A 15,070-nucleotide genomic window follows, 5' to 3' on the forward strand; every position below is an offset into this window, starting at 1 on the left:
GGTATCTGGTTTTTCATTCCATGTTATACATTAGAGAACTTTATCTGTTGTATATTTCATAACCTTATCTCATCTTTTTTTTTTTTTTTTTTTTTGTGTAAACAACAATCTTATTCAAAGCGGGCAAGGGGGGTTGGGGAACATAGCTCCACCAACCACTCAGTGGAAGATGGCCAATCTTTCGGGCCCGAAACCGAAAGGGCCTTCCTGGCTAAGAGATCTGCAATTACATTAGAACTCCTAGAGATAAAGGTAGGGATACAATGTGTAAAGTTATCCATTAAATAATGAATATCTTGGATCAAAGGCTCCACTACAATGGGGGGTTGAATCTCATCTTCAAGGTACCTGAGAATCTGTTTACAGTCTGACTCAATTAGAATTGACTCAAATCCGCATCTTTAAATCTATAGTGTATATTCCTTCTTTGTCCAAAGAGATTAGGAAACTATATGCATGAGATCCATAAGACATGTTCTTCCCCTAAATTCTCCTTTCTCTTTCTCCCATCTTTTAGGGAGTATATATGAATCCTCCACCCTATGGGTTGAATTTTTTTTCATCCACACATGTAGTTGTATGACAAACCCTATAAAACTATCCATGAAGGAATAAACTATTCATACGAGTAGATCTTGGTCTCTCAAAATTGAAAAATTAATTGCTCCCTCTCATTTTTCATCATTTTTGTGATTAAATAAACCTTGACATCTTAACTCATCTAATTCAACACTTCTTTAAAAAAGAGAGGGTTTGGATTTTAAGATCAAACATAGGACTATAAGAACATCTCTCTATTCTGTACTTATTTTTATACCAAAACAACTAAATAAAAAAAAAAAAGTTGTGTCTTAAATATTTTTCAAGTAATAATGGATATACGAAAGATAAAGAATGGATGCAAAGAAGAAAGAGAATGTAAATGGGTGGCAGAGCCACTTTGGGGTTTTAATAGTGTTGGGATAAATAGAAAACAATAAATTTGAAAAAAGAAAAAAGAAAGAAGCTTTCAAATGGTTGGATTAGTTTTAGATTAATTATCAAAAAATAAAGGATGATTTTTTAATTTAGAATTGACACATGTCACGTAACGAGATGTATTGATGACCCATGCATGTGGGTGGAGGATCCATATTTCACCTTATACTACTATATCATATAGGTTCTGATAGGGGTGTCAATTTATAGCCCGAACTGTTAAAATCGAACTGCACCGGCCCGTTATAGCTCAAACCGGCCCAAACCCAATCGAACCCGTCCATTTTGTAATTTTACAATAAATAGTATTTGAATCATTATATTACCATTAGGTAGTTGGTATAAAAAATTAAAAAAATTAAGAATGAATTCAAAGATCAAATAGTCATTTTATTATTATTATTTTTTTTATGTTGCCAACCCTGGTTTCCAAGGGCTAGTCATTTTACTACTTAATATCTAGGTTCTTGATTTTTCTATAGAATGGGTGGGTTTTTTTTAATGAAAATTGACCAATAGCAACTTTGCTTTCCATAAAATTTTTGCATTTAGTTGTAAGATACTTAATTGTTTTTTCTACCCTTGGGTGCTTCGTCGTTACCTGGCATTATAATTCTGCTGAAGAAGGAGAAATTATTGCTTTTAGAGTAGGTTTATTGGAAGCGCTGGCATGTTGATATGAATCAATCATAATTGAGTCGGATTGCAAATAGTTAATCCGGTATCTTGATGGTGAGATTCAACCCTCGATGACAGTGGAACCCTTGATCCAAGATATTCACTATCTGATGGATAATTTCTGCGCATTGTATCCCTGCCTTTATTCTTAGGAGTTCTAATGTAATAGCAGATCTCTTAGCCAAGAAGGCCCTTTCGGTTTCGGATCCGAAATAATGGCCAATTTCCACTGAGTGGTTGGTTGCATTATGTTCACCCCCACCTCCCGCAATAAGATTGTTGTTTACCCAAATTTTTTTTTTTTTTCTTGTTTTTTTTCTTACACACCATAAACCATTAGTTAACCTAAATCTAAACCATTAGTCCAAACCGTTAGTTAACCCGAACCCAAAGCGCACAAAACCGAAACTATTATTTTGTTAATGGGCTGTGTTTGGGCTAGGTGTTTTTCAGCCTCAACCGTTATGTCCAGCCCGAAACCGTCCCAAACCACACCGTTGACAACCCTAAGTTTTGAGTTGAATTTGCATTTTTTGACACGTGATTTTAATTGAACTCTCAAAATGATTAACATGTTAGATTTCCTTTTTCTTTTGGCATAAATGTAGCTGGACGGCCGTGTGTATATATTTGTAATGAAAATGTTGAATTTTGTTCTAACAACCACCAAACCGGTTCGCTAGATTTTGAAATATAGTTCTATCTGAAGAACACCCAATGGAGGGTTGGTCGAAATTGGGAAAACGAATTTTCGAACCAAACAGGTAAACTCAAATTCTACCCAGAAGAGGGGAAAGAAAACATCAAACTGACGGTCCGCTTGAGACATTCAAGGGCAGCTGTCTTGTAATAAAACTGACGGCTAGCATTTTTTTGACATGAAATCCAAGAAGTAAATACTGACCGTTCGATGTGAATCACGAGCTTCGTTATGTATCGTTTACTCATGTATCTTCAAATTTTTCTGCCATTGTTGGAGATCTACTGCTCTTATCCGCAGCTGAGGCATTGATGGCCTTTCACAAGTTTGGCTAACGAGCCGAATTGGTAGAGAGAAGCTAAAATGAAGTGAGAATATCCGCTTTCGACTCCGTAACAAAATACATCTTTCGCCCGCTTCAATCCTTCCTTCCTTCCTTCCTTCCACATCCGTCGCTGTAGAAGCGGAGAACCCTCTCTCTTATCCGTTTAGCAAGGTTCGTTCTTTCTTTCTTTCTTCGATTATTATACAGTAATTCCGTTAGTTTGTCCGATTTCAGTTATTGCAGAAAACATTTGCCACTTCTTGAAAACCCTAGAAATGAGAAGCTAATACGGGTAGCAATGTACAAATTCGAATTCATGGACCTGTATGGTTTGAGACGTTCAGCTATCCTTGCTCATTTATTTTTTGCTTTGTTTATTGGAATATTCGATTTTTTTTTCGTCTCTGCAATTGGTGATAAATTTGTTGCTATAGAGTGTAGGATTAATTCTATGGTTTGATCTACATGTATAAGTTTATTTACGTGTTCAGGTGATCATAGTGTTTTAAGTAATGGAAAATGGGGTTGCAACGCATGATGAATCTCATTTTGGAGAGACAATGGTAGTCCAAGATGGGACAAATGTCCATGGGCTTCATGAATCAAAGGATTCTCAAGGCCAGCTATTTGTGGAGGCTCCAGAAGATATTTATTTGCTGGAGTCTCCTATAGACCTTGAAGTGGATCAGGCTGTTAACAGGGTAGACATGAGCGGGGATTCTGGTTCTTTTCTAATCAGTGGAGTACCTAATGGAGACCATGAGACGGAGAATTTTGAAGAGGCTATTGGACTTCCAAGCAACGCATGTAATGATCCTGTTGATGAGATTGGGGTCTCTGATGAATATGCCAATGTGAGAGGTATTGCTCAGGAAGAATTACAGTCGGAATCAAATGGGTTGGATGATTCCATTCATGATGTAGAAACTGTTATCAACCTGGGCAATGATCAGTCTCTGGAGGGGGAGCAACAACTTGCTGTCGAGAAAATGACCACAGGTTTGGTTTTGAAGGAGCCTGTTAATGAGATTGTTCCTGCAGATGAAACTGGCAATGTGGAAACTAATGCCGAGGAAATTTTGCCCATGGAAGCAAATAGGTTTGATGGTGGTGTTTTAGAAGCTGAGCTGAGGGAGGTTTCAAAATCTGTGGCTGATGGAGATGCAGAACCTTCTACAGATGGGGCTGAGGCAGAAGGGAGGAGTGATTTAACTACTGGAAAATCTGAAAATGTTGATTCAGCTAATGTTAGTTTGGGGGAAACTCCTGTTCTTCTTGATAAAGCAGACGTAGCGAAGGTTGAACAGGTGGAATCAGATCTGATTAGGCCTTCTCATGAAGATGAATTTGATGAATTGATTATGAATCAAGATGGGGAAAGTGGTGACTTACATGAACCTTCTGCAAACTTGACTGGGGAAGGCCAGGATCAACAGTGTGTGGAACTGCTGAGCTCTTCAACTGAACAATGTCCATCTCTAAATGAGACTGGATCAGAAGGGAGGAGTGATTTAACTACTGGAAAATCTGAAAATGTTGATTCAGCTAATGTTAGTTTGGGGGAAACTCCTGCTCTTCTTGATAAAGCGGACGTAGCGAAGGTTGAACAGGTGGAATCAGATCTGATTAGGCCTTCTCATGAAGATGAATTTGATGAATTGATTGTGAATCAAGATGGGGAAAGTGGTGACTTACATGAACCTTCTGCAAACTTGGCTGGGGAAGGCCAGGATCAACAATGTGTGGAACTGCTGAGCTCTTCAACTGAACAATTTCCATCTCTAAATGAGACTGGATCTGAAGAAGTTGAAATCCCGAGTTTTGCAGAAGAATCTAATTCTGTTAAAGCTGATGTGGTCGAACCAGAGGCAGAAGATTTACAAGGTTCTCAGCCGCAGTTTGTTGACAGAAATATCAAAGAAGGTTCCTCTGGCTATACTGTGGTAGAGGAGCCTGCTTTTCAAGAGACCAAAAAGGTTGAAAACAGAGAACCACAAATTCAGTCTGCACGAAATGTTGGTTCATCAACTGGAAGTTCCTCAAATCCTTCTCTTCCACCTCAGCCTGCTGGCCTTGGGAGTGGTACACTGTTGGGACCTGCTCATCGTGCAATGCAACAGTCTAGAGAAAATGAATTGCGTCGCTCTCAGCTTGTTGAAGACCCTATGAATGGTGAGGCTGAGGAGAATGATGAAACTCGTCAGAAGCTCCAGATGATCCGGGTAAAGTTTCTGCGTCTTGCTCATCGACTTGGTCAGACCCCCCATAATGTTGTTGTTGCCCAGGTCCTATACCGGCTAGGGTTAGCAGAACAGCTGCGAGGCAGAAATACAACTCGTGCTGGTAGCTTCAGTTTTGACACAGCAAGTTCAATTGCGGAGCAGCTTGAGGCTACTGGGCAGGAGGCCCTTGATTTTTCATGCACAATCATGGTTATTGGAAAGACAGGAGTTGGTAAAAGTGCAACTATCAATTCAATATTTGATGAAGTCAAGTTCAGCACTGATGCATTCGATACGGGGACTAAGAATGTTCAGGATGTGGTTGGAACGGTTCAGGGGATCAAGGTGCGCGTGATTGATACCCCTGGACTCTTATCTTCCTGGTCAGATCAACGTCAAAATGAGAAGATCCTACATTCTGTTAAGCATTTCATTAAGAGGACACCTCCAGATATTATTTTGTATCTTGATAGATTGGACATGCAAAGCAGGGACTTTGGTGATATGCCACTGCTGCGAACAATTACAGAGATATTTGGGCCATCCATTTGGTTTAATGCAATCGTAGTTCTGACACATGCAGGTTCTGCACCTCCTGATGGTCCAAATGGTATTGCTTCAAGTTATGAGATGTTTGTAACCCAGCGCTCCCATGTGGTTCAGCAGGCCATTCGTCAAGCAGCAGGGGATATGCGGCTCATGAACCCTGTTTCATTAGTGGAGAATCACTCTGCATGCAGAACAAACAGGGCTGGGCAAAGAGTCCTGCCAAATGGCCAAGTGTGGAAGCCTCATTTATTATTGCTCTCCTTTGCATCAAAGATTCTGGCTGAGGCAAACGCACTTCTAAATTTACAAGATAGCCCACGAGGAAGGCCTCTTGCAACTCGATCTAGGGCACCACCATTACCATTCCTCTTGTCATCATTTCTCCAATCAAGACCCCAAGTGAAACTCCCTGAGGAGCAGTTTGGTGATGATGAGGATGCTCTTGATGAGGACTTGGATGAGGCATCAGATTCAGATGAAGAGACAGACTATGATGAATTACCACCTTTCAAGCGTTTGACCAAGGTTCAACTGTCAAAGTTGAGTAGAGCACAGAAGAAGGCTTATTTTGATGAGCTGGAATATAGAGAGAAGCTTTTTATAAAGAAACAGCTGAGGGAAGAGAGAAAGCGGCGTAAATTATTAAAGAAAATGGCAGCTTCTGCTAAGGATTTGCCAAATGAGTACAATGAGAGTGCTGAAGAAGAAAGTGGAGGAGCTGCATCTGTCCCAGTTCCAATGCCTGATTTGGCCTTGCCAACTTCATTTGATTCAGACAATCCCACTCACAGATATCGATTTCTGGATTCCTCTAACCAGTGGCTTGTGAGGCCAGTTCTTGAAACTCATGGCTGGGATCATGATGTTGGCTACGAGGGTATAAATGTAGAAAGATTGTTTGTGCTTAAAGACAAAGTACCCTTGTCTTTCTCTGGTCAAGTTACGAAGGATAAGAAAGAGGCTAATGTGCAGATGGAAGTAGCTGGTTCTGTCAAGCATGGGGAAGGGAAAGCAACCACAATGGGTTTTGACATGCAGACTGTTGGAAAAGATATGGCATATACTTGGCGCAGTGATATTAGGTTTTTCAACTTCAGGCACAACAAGACAGCAGCTGGTTTCTCAGCTACTCTCCTGGGTGATGCCTTATCAGCAGGAGTAAAAGTTGAAGACAAATTGATTGTTAACAAACGGTTCCGGTTGGTTATGACTGGGGGTGCAATGACCGGTCGTGGTGATGTGGCTTATGGAGGCAGTCTCGAGGCAACCTTGAGAGATAAGGACTATCCCCTGGGTCGTATGTTGTCAACTCTTGGACTTTCTATCATGGATTGGCATGGAGATCTAGCAATTGGATGCAACATACAGTCTCAACTGCGAATAAATCATGCATCAAACATTATTGCTCGGGCAAATTTGAATAACCGGGGTGCTGGGCAAGCTAGTATTCGTTTGAGTAGTTCAGAACACCTTCAGATTGCTTTGATTGGTCTGGGACCCCTACTGAGTAAGCTAGTTGGTTATTCTCAACGACCGCAGTTTGGTCAATGATGAGATTTGGTATATGGTCAGCAGCTGTGCAGTAATTAAGAAATAACCCTCATAGCATCCTCGCTACTTGTGAGTAAAACGTAATTGCTTGTTTTTTCTTTCGATGCTTTCCAACATTTCCATCCTTTATGTGGTAGTAGTTTCTACATATAGAATTCCTCTTTTGATGAGTTGAGGTCATTTCTGGATCAAGATTTTCCTCATTATTGTCCTTGTCCGGAAGGTGTCTTCCTCCAAACAGTTGCAGACTCTTGTGTTCTTTTTTCTTTTTGGGGGTGAATGCAGACTCTTTTCATCTTATGTCTGCATATTTCACTTTTTTTTTCCTCGCCTTGTATCTTCTGAAATTTTTACTGATCTGCTGTCCATGATAAATCCGATTACATACATTGTTCACACCTTATCCAAAATGACACCTTACCCAAGATGTTGAATCTTCTAATGCAGGACTAATCTGAGACGATGTTGTCCCGAAATGTTAAGTCTGCTAATATAGAATTTTTTCGATTTCACAACCTTTCTGCGTCATATTCCCCCATACTTACAGTTATGAATCCTTGTATATATGTAAGCACTACTTAAATAACTTTTTAAACCAGGGGATATATTATGTATTCCTGCTCTTATCTGGCTGGACCCCATTTTAGACGTAAGCAAGCAATCGGTTGTTTCTTCCCACTTCCCCTTCCTAATGCCCCCAGAAAAATAATAGGCAATCAATTGTTCTGAGAATCTCGTCAGTTTCTCTTAGTGACATCATCTGTTTCAGTATATTGTTCTGCAGCATTGGTTAGGTCTCAGCTATTGTTGTTTTTTTCATAGTATTATTGCTGTACATTCATTTGGGAGCTAGAACTGCTAGTTTCTCCTACCAGCGTATATGTTGCATTCTTAGGCACAGCCGCTCTTTTCATAGTTACTTCTACACTCATTTGCCTGGCCTTTTTTTTGCTCTTGTACACCTGTCAATTGCAAGTAAGTTTGTTTTGATCTCGCGTGCGATGCAGGAGTAGTTAAAAGGACTTGTGAATATCCATTTGGGAGCCTAGATGGAGAAGGACTAGGTCCCAATTTATTTTTGGTTGACTTGGGTATTTGATTTATTTGCTTGTGTAGATTCTTTATTTGGATTATCTATATCTTGTAATCTTCTACTTGGGCTAGAGTTTCTTCCCATTGTCATAATAGAGTTTGTTTCATTTATAATCTAATGAGCAAATTTATTACTAGTTGCTAAAACTCAAATCTGTTTATTATTGCTGATAAGCAAATTTTTTGGGAGTTCTCATACCAAGTATGATGGAGGCTTCCTGGCCTTTGTAGCTTGTTCGAAAGCATAAGCAATCTCAATCAACCTTGGTTCATAGCCCTGCAATCCGCTAAAACAGATACCAAATGGTGCCCCACCTTGTCCATAACCTGCTGGAATACTGATTCCTGGAAATCCTCCAATTGCTAGCATAGGAGTAACAGTAGAGTTTGCAGTGACCAATGCATCTAACTTGTTCTCTGTCATTAGCTTCACAAACCCATTCTCTGTCAAGCTCTGCATATTCTTTAGTGCTGCTTGATATGCAGGATTGCTGGTACCAGTGGTGTTCTCAGCTGCCAAAAATACAGCCTGCCCAAATTCCGGGATCATTTCCTGTATAGCACCCCCACCAAAGGTCAGTTTATTACTTGAAGATTGTTGTGTTTAACAGGGTTCAACTAGTATATGGGGCTAGATTGGATTAGACTGGTAAAAGATTAATCAGAGAGTTCAGCTATGGATGTTTAAAGTTACTTCAAAAAATGACTTACCAAAGTAGAGTACTTCAGGTTGAAGGCTATAGCATCTGCGAGTGTTTTGATTGGAGAAGAGACCAACTCTGATAGGTAAGAATTCAGAGCGATCTTGAACTCGGTTGATAATGCAATCGATTCACCACTTTCAGTGGATTTCAGAATCATGCTGATGTTGTCTATTTGCAGATTATCAAGCAAAACGGCTCCATTTTGCCTTTTTGTTTTTGGAGATCAAGAAAGAATAAGAATAAGACTCAAAGAGGAAATACGAAAATCACTATTTTTTTTGGGGGGTAGAATGGACATCACTAACTAATGGAGTAGTTTTGGCTTCTTTGAATCCACGACCTAATATCATGTGAAAATTGCTATTACCTTAGTACTTGGAAATGACTGTCGAAAGCTTGTCCCAAATAGGTGCTGTGATCGAAGTTGAAGAAGGGATCCCTCACTATTCCAATTCTCTTCCCTTGAAGTCCACTTGCATTCAAGAATTGCTTGTAACCACCATCAGGAATGAACTTTGATGCTGGTAAAGTTGCATTGTCGTAAGGGTCGTAGCCTGCAATTGCATCAAGTACATATGCTGCATCTGACACCGTGCGGCAAATTGGCCTGTTGCATGCAGGTGCAGCAATAAGCAAAATGACACAGATCAATTTTCCCAATTTGAAAGGGAAGAGAAGGTGGAATCAATTTGAAAATACAGAAACTATCATTTTAATACTCACCCAATGGTGTCCTGCCTAGGACTGATGGGAACGACTCCAGCACGGCTGGTGAGTCCTAGAGTGGGTTTGATTCCAACCACCGAGTTTGCAAACGAGGGGCCAAGGATTGAACCGTCTGTCTCTGTTCCGAGTGACACTGCCACCATATTTGTTGCCACTGATATTGCTGATCCGGTACTTGATCCATGTGGATCTGCAGACATTACATATGGGTTCTGCAAATCTCATACCATTTAGCAAAGCTTGTTTTTGTTCCCTTTATTATAAAATCTAATGAATAGATGAATGAATGAATGAATGACATTGGAATTAGCATTTCCTCACCAGCGCTTGGCCACCTCGAGCACTCCAACCGTTGGGTCCAGGGCGGTAATGAGCCCACTCGCTAAGGGCAGCTTTTCCGAAGATGATGGCGCCGGCAGCTCTAAGCTTGGTGACCACACCAGCGTCGCGAGGGACAACAGAGCCCAACAGTGCAAAGGAACCGGCTGTGGTGTCCAGCTTGTCTTTGGTGGCTATGTTGTCCTTGACCAGCACTGGTATGCCATGCAACCCGGACGTCGATATAGGAGCTCCGTCCTTCCTTTCCTGGTCTGCCTGTTGGGCGAGGGTCAGCACATCTGGGTTCACTTCAATGATGCCCCGAACCTTTGAGTTGAGTTTAACAACCTGTGAAAGATAGTATTCAACAAGCTGTGTAGAATTCAGAATGTTCTGCTTGAAGGCCTCCTGCAACTCTGCCACCGTAGCTTCCTCTATGGAAAAATTGGAGGCAGGGACATTGGCGCCATAGGAAGAAGAAGAGAAGGTAGCCATTAGAAACACTAGCCAAGCGCACGGGAGAATGGGTTGGTGAGAGTGAGTTGCCATATGGCTTTACGAAGAAGATTAAATGGAAATTGAGTTAGAAACTGTCTTGAGTGATTCTTCTTCTGCTGGTCGCTTTCTTTCTTTATTGATCCTACACTGCCCTAATGCATCATTATATACACTCCAGTGGTTTTCTTATATTAAATTTATGAAGACAGATGATGGATAAACAGTACCAGTATCATGCATGCTTCTGTCTTCTTTCTCCTATTTTTTCTTTTTTATCCTTTCTAATTCATTTCAAATTTTTTTAGATAATAATCTGACTTTTCACTCCTCGGCCTGGACACATTGCACGTTAAACTGCCTTGTCTTGTGATAATATTTGTTTTCAAAATTGGACCTCAGAAATTGTTTTCTTTTGATTATACATAGTGAAATAACAATGAGTCGCCCTCAAAGAAGATAATTCAAACCAGTGGATGGGAAAGTAAAGTTACTAGTTTTTTATTTTGTTTTTTTTGAAGAATATAAAATAAAGTTAAATTTTTTTTTTAACACTGTGCCAATAAAACAATCCTTTTGAAGAATTTAACCCATTTTATTATTTTCGTAAGTATGACATGCAAATTGCATAGAAAATAGTATCATTGTGTGCAGCATGAGAAATTTTAATGATTTATATTACATTGCATTTCCTTCCCAGAAGCATAAAGTAATTACACTTGAGAGAGTAATATTAAAAATTATTAAAAAACAGGGGTAAGGCTGCCTAGAAAGTCCCTTCCCCAGACCCCACAGTGTGATAGCTTTGGCACTGGGTACGCCCTTTATTGTTGCTAAGCTTGACTCATGACAACTTGCATTTATTGTCATCATCTAAGCTCTAAGGGATGATTCATGTTTACTTGATAAATGTTGTTTATTAAGGAACCTCATCACACTGATGTAACCTTTACATTTTTTTTTTGTGTGTGAATAAAAATTTCAATTAATAATAATATCTCTTTCTCAATAGTCATTGTCTACATAAATTTCTTTTCACTGAAAGCACAGATCTGATCCTAATTGGGATATAAAATTAGATAGCTATGTAAAAAAAAGGGTGTACCCAATGCCGAAGCTCCCACACTGTGGGGTCTGGGGAAGGGACTTTCTAGGCAGTCTTACCCCTGCTTTGCCACGACCTCCTACACACAATGGAGAGACTCCACCATTGCGCCAGGCCTGCCCTTCAGCTGGGTAATAATGTATAATTAATATTATTATTACGATTTGTTATAGAAAATTTTATCTCCTCTCTTAATGTTTAATATGCAATATATATGATTAAAAGGAATCAAACATGAGCAAAAACTATGCGGTAGTGGTATTCCATTATGTGGGGCATCACAGTTTGTTATCTAATAATATCAACTGCACAAAGGGCAATATACACAAATTTTTTTTAGTAGGAATTCTTATAGCTATTTCAGGGCTAAGCAAGTCAGGACCAACCATGTCATTCAATTTTATGTATGATATTATAATCTGGACCGATCTTATCTCGTTGAACTTAAAATTCTCTCTTGAAAAAAAAAAAAAAAAAAAAAAAAAAAAAAACTTAAAATTATCTCAATCTTGGCTTACTCATATACCAAGAAATCCACTCTCACTCCGGCCATGTCGACCTCAAAATTGTTGGGTTTAGGTTTTTCTGAACAAACTTGCACCTGCACTCTTCACATGTTGGAGAACATATAGCGAGAGTTAAAACTGAACCCACAACAAAAGACCATATAAAAAGAGCAAGTCCAAAGGTACTAAAATGCATAAGTCCAGAGGAACCACGATCAAAGGGTTGGGCTTCTAAGGGGCGACCACCAAGGCACAAGTACACACCCAAAAAGTTAAGGATGGGTTTGGTTGGAAGATTTGGAACTGAACATTTTCTGGATCATATTATGGGTTAGGTAGTTTGAGAATCAAGTTTAAAATCTGAATCTTTATCTGAATCTCTATTCGTTAAGTAGAGGAATGTGTTATCTTTATACTTTTCTGTCACATAATGAGGGTGGAGTTTTTATATTTTTCTATCACATAATGAGGGTGGAGTTTTTGACAAAACGAATTAGAAGTAGGACTTTTCAGTAGACCAGTACTTACCCCTTTTTGTATGGTAAAAAAATATAAAAAAAACAAAGACCTCCGGATAGAGTTCAAGAGGATCCGGAGTCAACCTACCCAAAGTGAATCCACTGTAATTCATTTTCCTACAATTCCTTGTAATTCCCTCTTATGATTGTGCCATGTGGCATTTAAGTAATCCAACGGTCACCCAATTCAAACTAAATTTGAATTTTATTTAAATCCACCCATAAATTTGAATTTTATTTAAACTCTAGTTTGTTGGGTGACTATTGGATTACTTAAATGCCACGTGACATAATATTAAGAAGGAATTATAGGGAATTGTAGAGAAAGAAAGGAATTACAGAGGATGTAAATCCATATGCGCTAGCGTTGTTCTCATTCGTCTCTCTCTCCTTTATAAAAATAAAAATTAAAAGGGAATAAAACAGGGGTTGAGACGTTGAGTAGGAAGGAAAACACAAGACAGTTCTACTTCTACCATAGTACCATACACTGCAGTATAACGTCTAGATTTTGCATGCAAGCTCTCGCAAAAAGACCAATGCTATAATACACATAAATTAATATGGTTTCATTAGGAACAATTCTGAAACTTGATACAAACTATAATACCAGCCTTACAATATCACAATGAAAATCCTTTACTTTTATTACATGCTTGAATCTTTTCAAATTCATAGCATGAGTAAGCCAAAGTAAGCTAGCAGAGTGACCTGAAGAACCATAACAACCCCGACCTTGAATGGAGATTCCCTTGAAGACCCACTATCAAAAGGATTATTATCCACAAGGGGTTGCTGCTGGTCATTACCCACTCCACCAAACTGCTGTGGTTGGTTCACAGAAGAGAATGGCTGGTTAAGTGCCGCTGTCTGTGGAGGTGGTTGTTCATAACCCACCACTCCTTGTGGTGCTTGCGGCAGAGCTGGAGCTCCCACGCCCACAGCTCCTACAGGTTGCTGAGGAACTCCTTGTGGAGCTTGTGGCAGATCTGGAGCTCCCACGCCCACAGATCCTACAGGTTGCTGACCCACTGGGAGTGGGAGCTGAGGAATTCCTTGTGGAGCTTGTGGCACAGGCTGCCCAAATGGACCATTGTTCTCAATTGGCTTTGCAAATGGAGGAGTCTCAGGAGCCAATCCAGGAGAACCCATTGACCCACAGTTCTGATTGGCTTGTGGGTTGTCACTGGCCTTCCATGCCAAATTCCCATCTTTGTCAACCAATCTCATGTCACCACTGTCCACCAACTCCAAGGTCTGCAAATAGTTATCAGAATTCGCGTCTGTGTTCCACATAGAATTGCTTCCATCAAAGACCTCAACACCCTGGTCATCAAACACCACGCTACAGGTGTTTACACTGCTCACTGGAGCACAATCTGATTCCCACACACTTTGTCCGGCTTCCTGCACTTGGATGTAGCAGAAGTCATTACCAAATCCTCCTGCACCGAGCACAGTTGGCCGGCGCAGTAGGAAAGCCTCGTATTTCCCTGAAGGAGAGGTTAGGAACAGTAGAGAAGAACCGGAAGACACTACTGTTGTTGGGCTTGTTCCATCGTGTTGTTCAGGTGGGAGGCTTGCAAGGATTTGTTGCTTGACAGTCCTGTCTATGGATCCAACAGGAGCCAAGGCTTGACCAAGCAACACAGACGATGAGAGGAGGATGAGAAGAGACAGGAAGAGGCTTGCTTCTGCTTGGGTTTTCTGGTTCCCCATCTTTTCTGTTGAATATCACTGCAAGAGCTATTGTATTATGTTTTTGTGTTCTCTTCTTGGTGGTGTACGTATTGTTGCTGCTCTTTGGAGGGTTAAATAGAGTAGGATCTCGTCATATGAACTCTCTCTTTCATCGGAGTATTGAGCAGTTGAGAGATGACGAGGATGATTGATGAGGTGATGAAGGAATAAGAGAAGAGAAGTTACACTAAACCCAAATGATAGGTCAGTGTCAACTGGTTCAGTTTTGATTCGTTTCAACATACACAACGTAGAATACATGATCAGCGACGGTTTGGTTTGATTTCATATTTGTTCCCTAATTAGTGTCATACGCACCAATTTTTCCCTAAAAATATATTTTCTAGAAAAACTAAGTTGAAAACTCACCAAATATTTGGAAAAAAAATCCGTTATATACTTGGTTTCTTTGTTCAATTTGAAACACAGGTGATTTGGTTTGATTTCATGGTTTTAATCATGAAACCAAAATCAAGCTGAACGAGAAAAACACAAATTTTTAGCCCCAAAAAAAAGAAAAACACAGTTCAGCTTTTAAAATCTATACCGAACCAATTGCAATTGAACCGATTTGATTCAATTATAAACAATTGTTTTTTTTCTGGAATCTACAATATTCATACTTTCAAATTTAGGTTGTCTACTCTGTAGATGATGGGGGACCTAATGGTCCATGGTTCCCAAAGCAAACGTTATATGTTTTCTCCTTCAATGGGTAGGTTAATGCCGTGGTAGCCCTATAAAATATGAGGCAGGTCAATTAAACTTTTTACAGATCAAGTGTGGTAGGCCTAACTAATGCAATAACAATATAACTATTTTGAATGTGTGGTAACACGTTGACATTCAAATTAGCCAAATTA

At 39.8% G+C, this 15,070-nt stretch overlaps 2 protein-coding genes and 1 pseudogene across 3 annotated transcripts; 1 reads left to right on the forward strand and 2 right to left on the reverse strand.

Annotated features, from left to right (window-relative positions):
• Positions 1-2,548: 2,548 nt before the first annotated feature.
• Positions 2,549-9,327, forward strand: LOC149017567 (translocase of chloroplast 120, chloroplastic pseudogene; annotated as a pseudogene). The gene is made up of 2 exons (XR_016172826.1): positions 2,549-2,852; positions 3,173-9,327. The product of XR_016172826.1 is annotated as a translocase of chloroplast 120, chloroplastic pseudogene (transcript).
• LOC149017568 (putative amidase At4g34880) lies at positions 8,289-10,338 on the reverse strand. The gene is made up of 5 exons (XM_089151902.1): positions 9,847-10,338; positions 9,523-9,737; positions 9,167-9,406; positions 8,807-9,005; positions 8,289-8,648 (listed from the first exon to the last, which is right to left on the reverse strand). The coding sequence occupies exons 1-5, from the start codon at positions 10,336-10,338 to the stop codon at positions 8,289-8,291; spliced, it is 1,506 nt and encodes a 501-aa protein (XP_089008028.1).
• A 2,620-nt stretch (positions 10,339-12,958) lies between these two features.
• LOC149017569 (uncharacterized) lies at positions 12,959-14,239 on the reverse strand. Its single transcript, XM_089154400.1, has one exon. It carries the CDS (start codon positions 14,184-14,186, stop codon positions 13,140-13,142), a length of 1,047 nt encoding a protein of 348 aa, XP_089010526.1. The 5' UTR covers positions 14,187-14,239; the 3' UTR covers positions 12,959-13,139.
• Between the last annotated feature and the right edge of the window lie 831 nt (positions 14,240-15,070).

The sequence above is a fragment of the Hakea prostrata genome, chromosome 4 (genome assembly GCF_041222555.1).
Source record: "Hakea prostrata isolate BN-2017 chromosome 4, UWA_Hpros_2, whole genome shotgun sequence".
In the NCBI taxonomy this organism is placed as follows: Eukaryota; Viridiplantae; Streptophyta; class Magnoliopsida; order Proteales; family Proteaceae; genus Hakea; species Hakea prostrata.

Excerpts from the sequence above, each read along its gene's own strand:
- LOC149017569 (XM_089154400.1), bottom strand. The coding sequence starts at position 14,186 with ATGGGGAACCAGAAAACCCAAGCAGAAGCAAGCCTCTTCCTGTCTCTT.
- LOC149017568 (XM_089151902.1), bottom strand. The coding sequence starts at position 10,338 with ATGGCTACCTTCTCTTCTTCTTCCTATGGCGCCAATGTCCCTGCCTCC. Across the intron at positions 9,407-9,522 it reads CCTAGGCAGGACACCATTGG|GCCAATTTGCCGCACGGTGT; the intron begins GTGAGTATTAAA and ends TGCATGCAACAG. Across the intron at positions 9,006-9,166 it reads AGTCATTTCCAAGTACTAAG|GCAAAATGGAGCCGTTTTGC; the intron begins GTAATAGCAATT and ends AAAAACAAAAAG.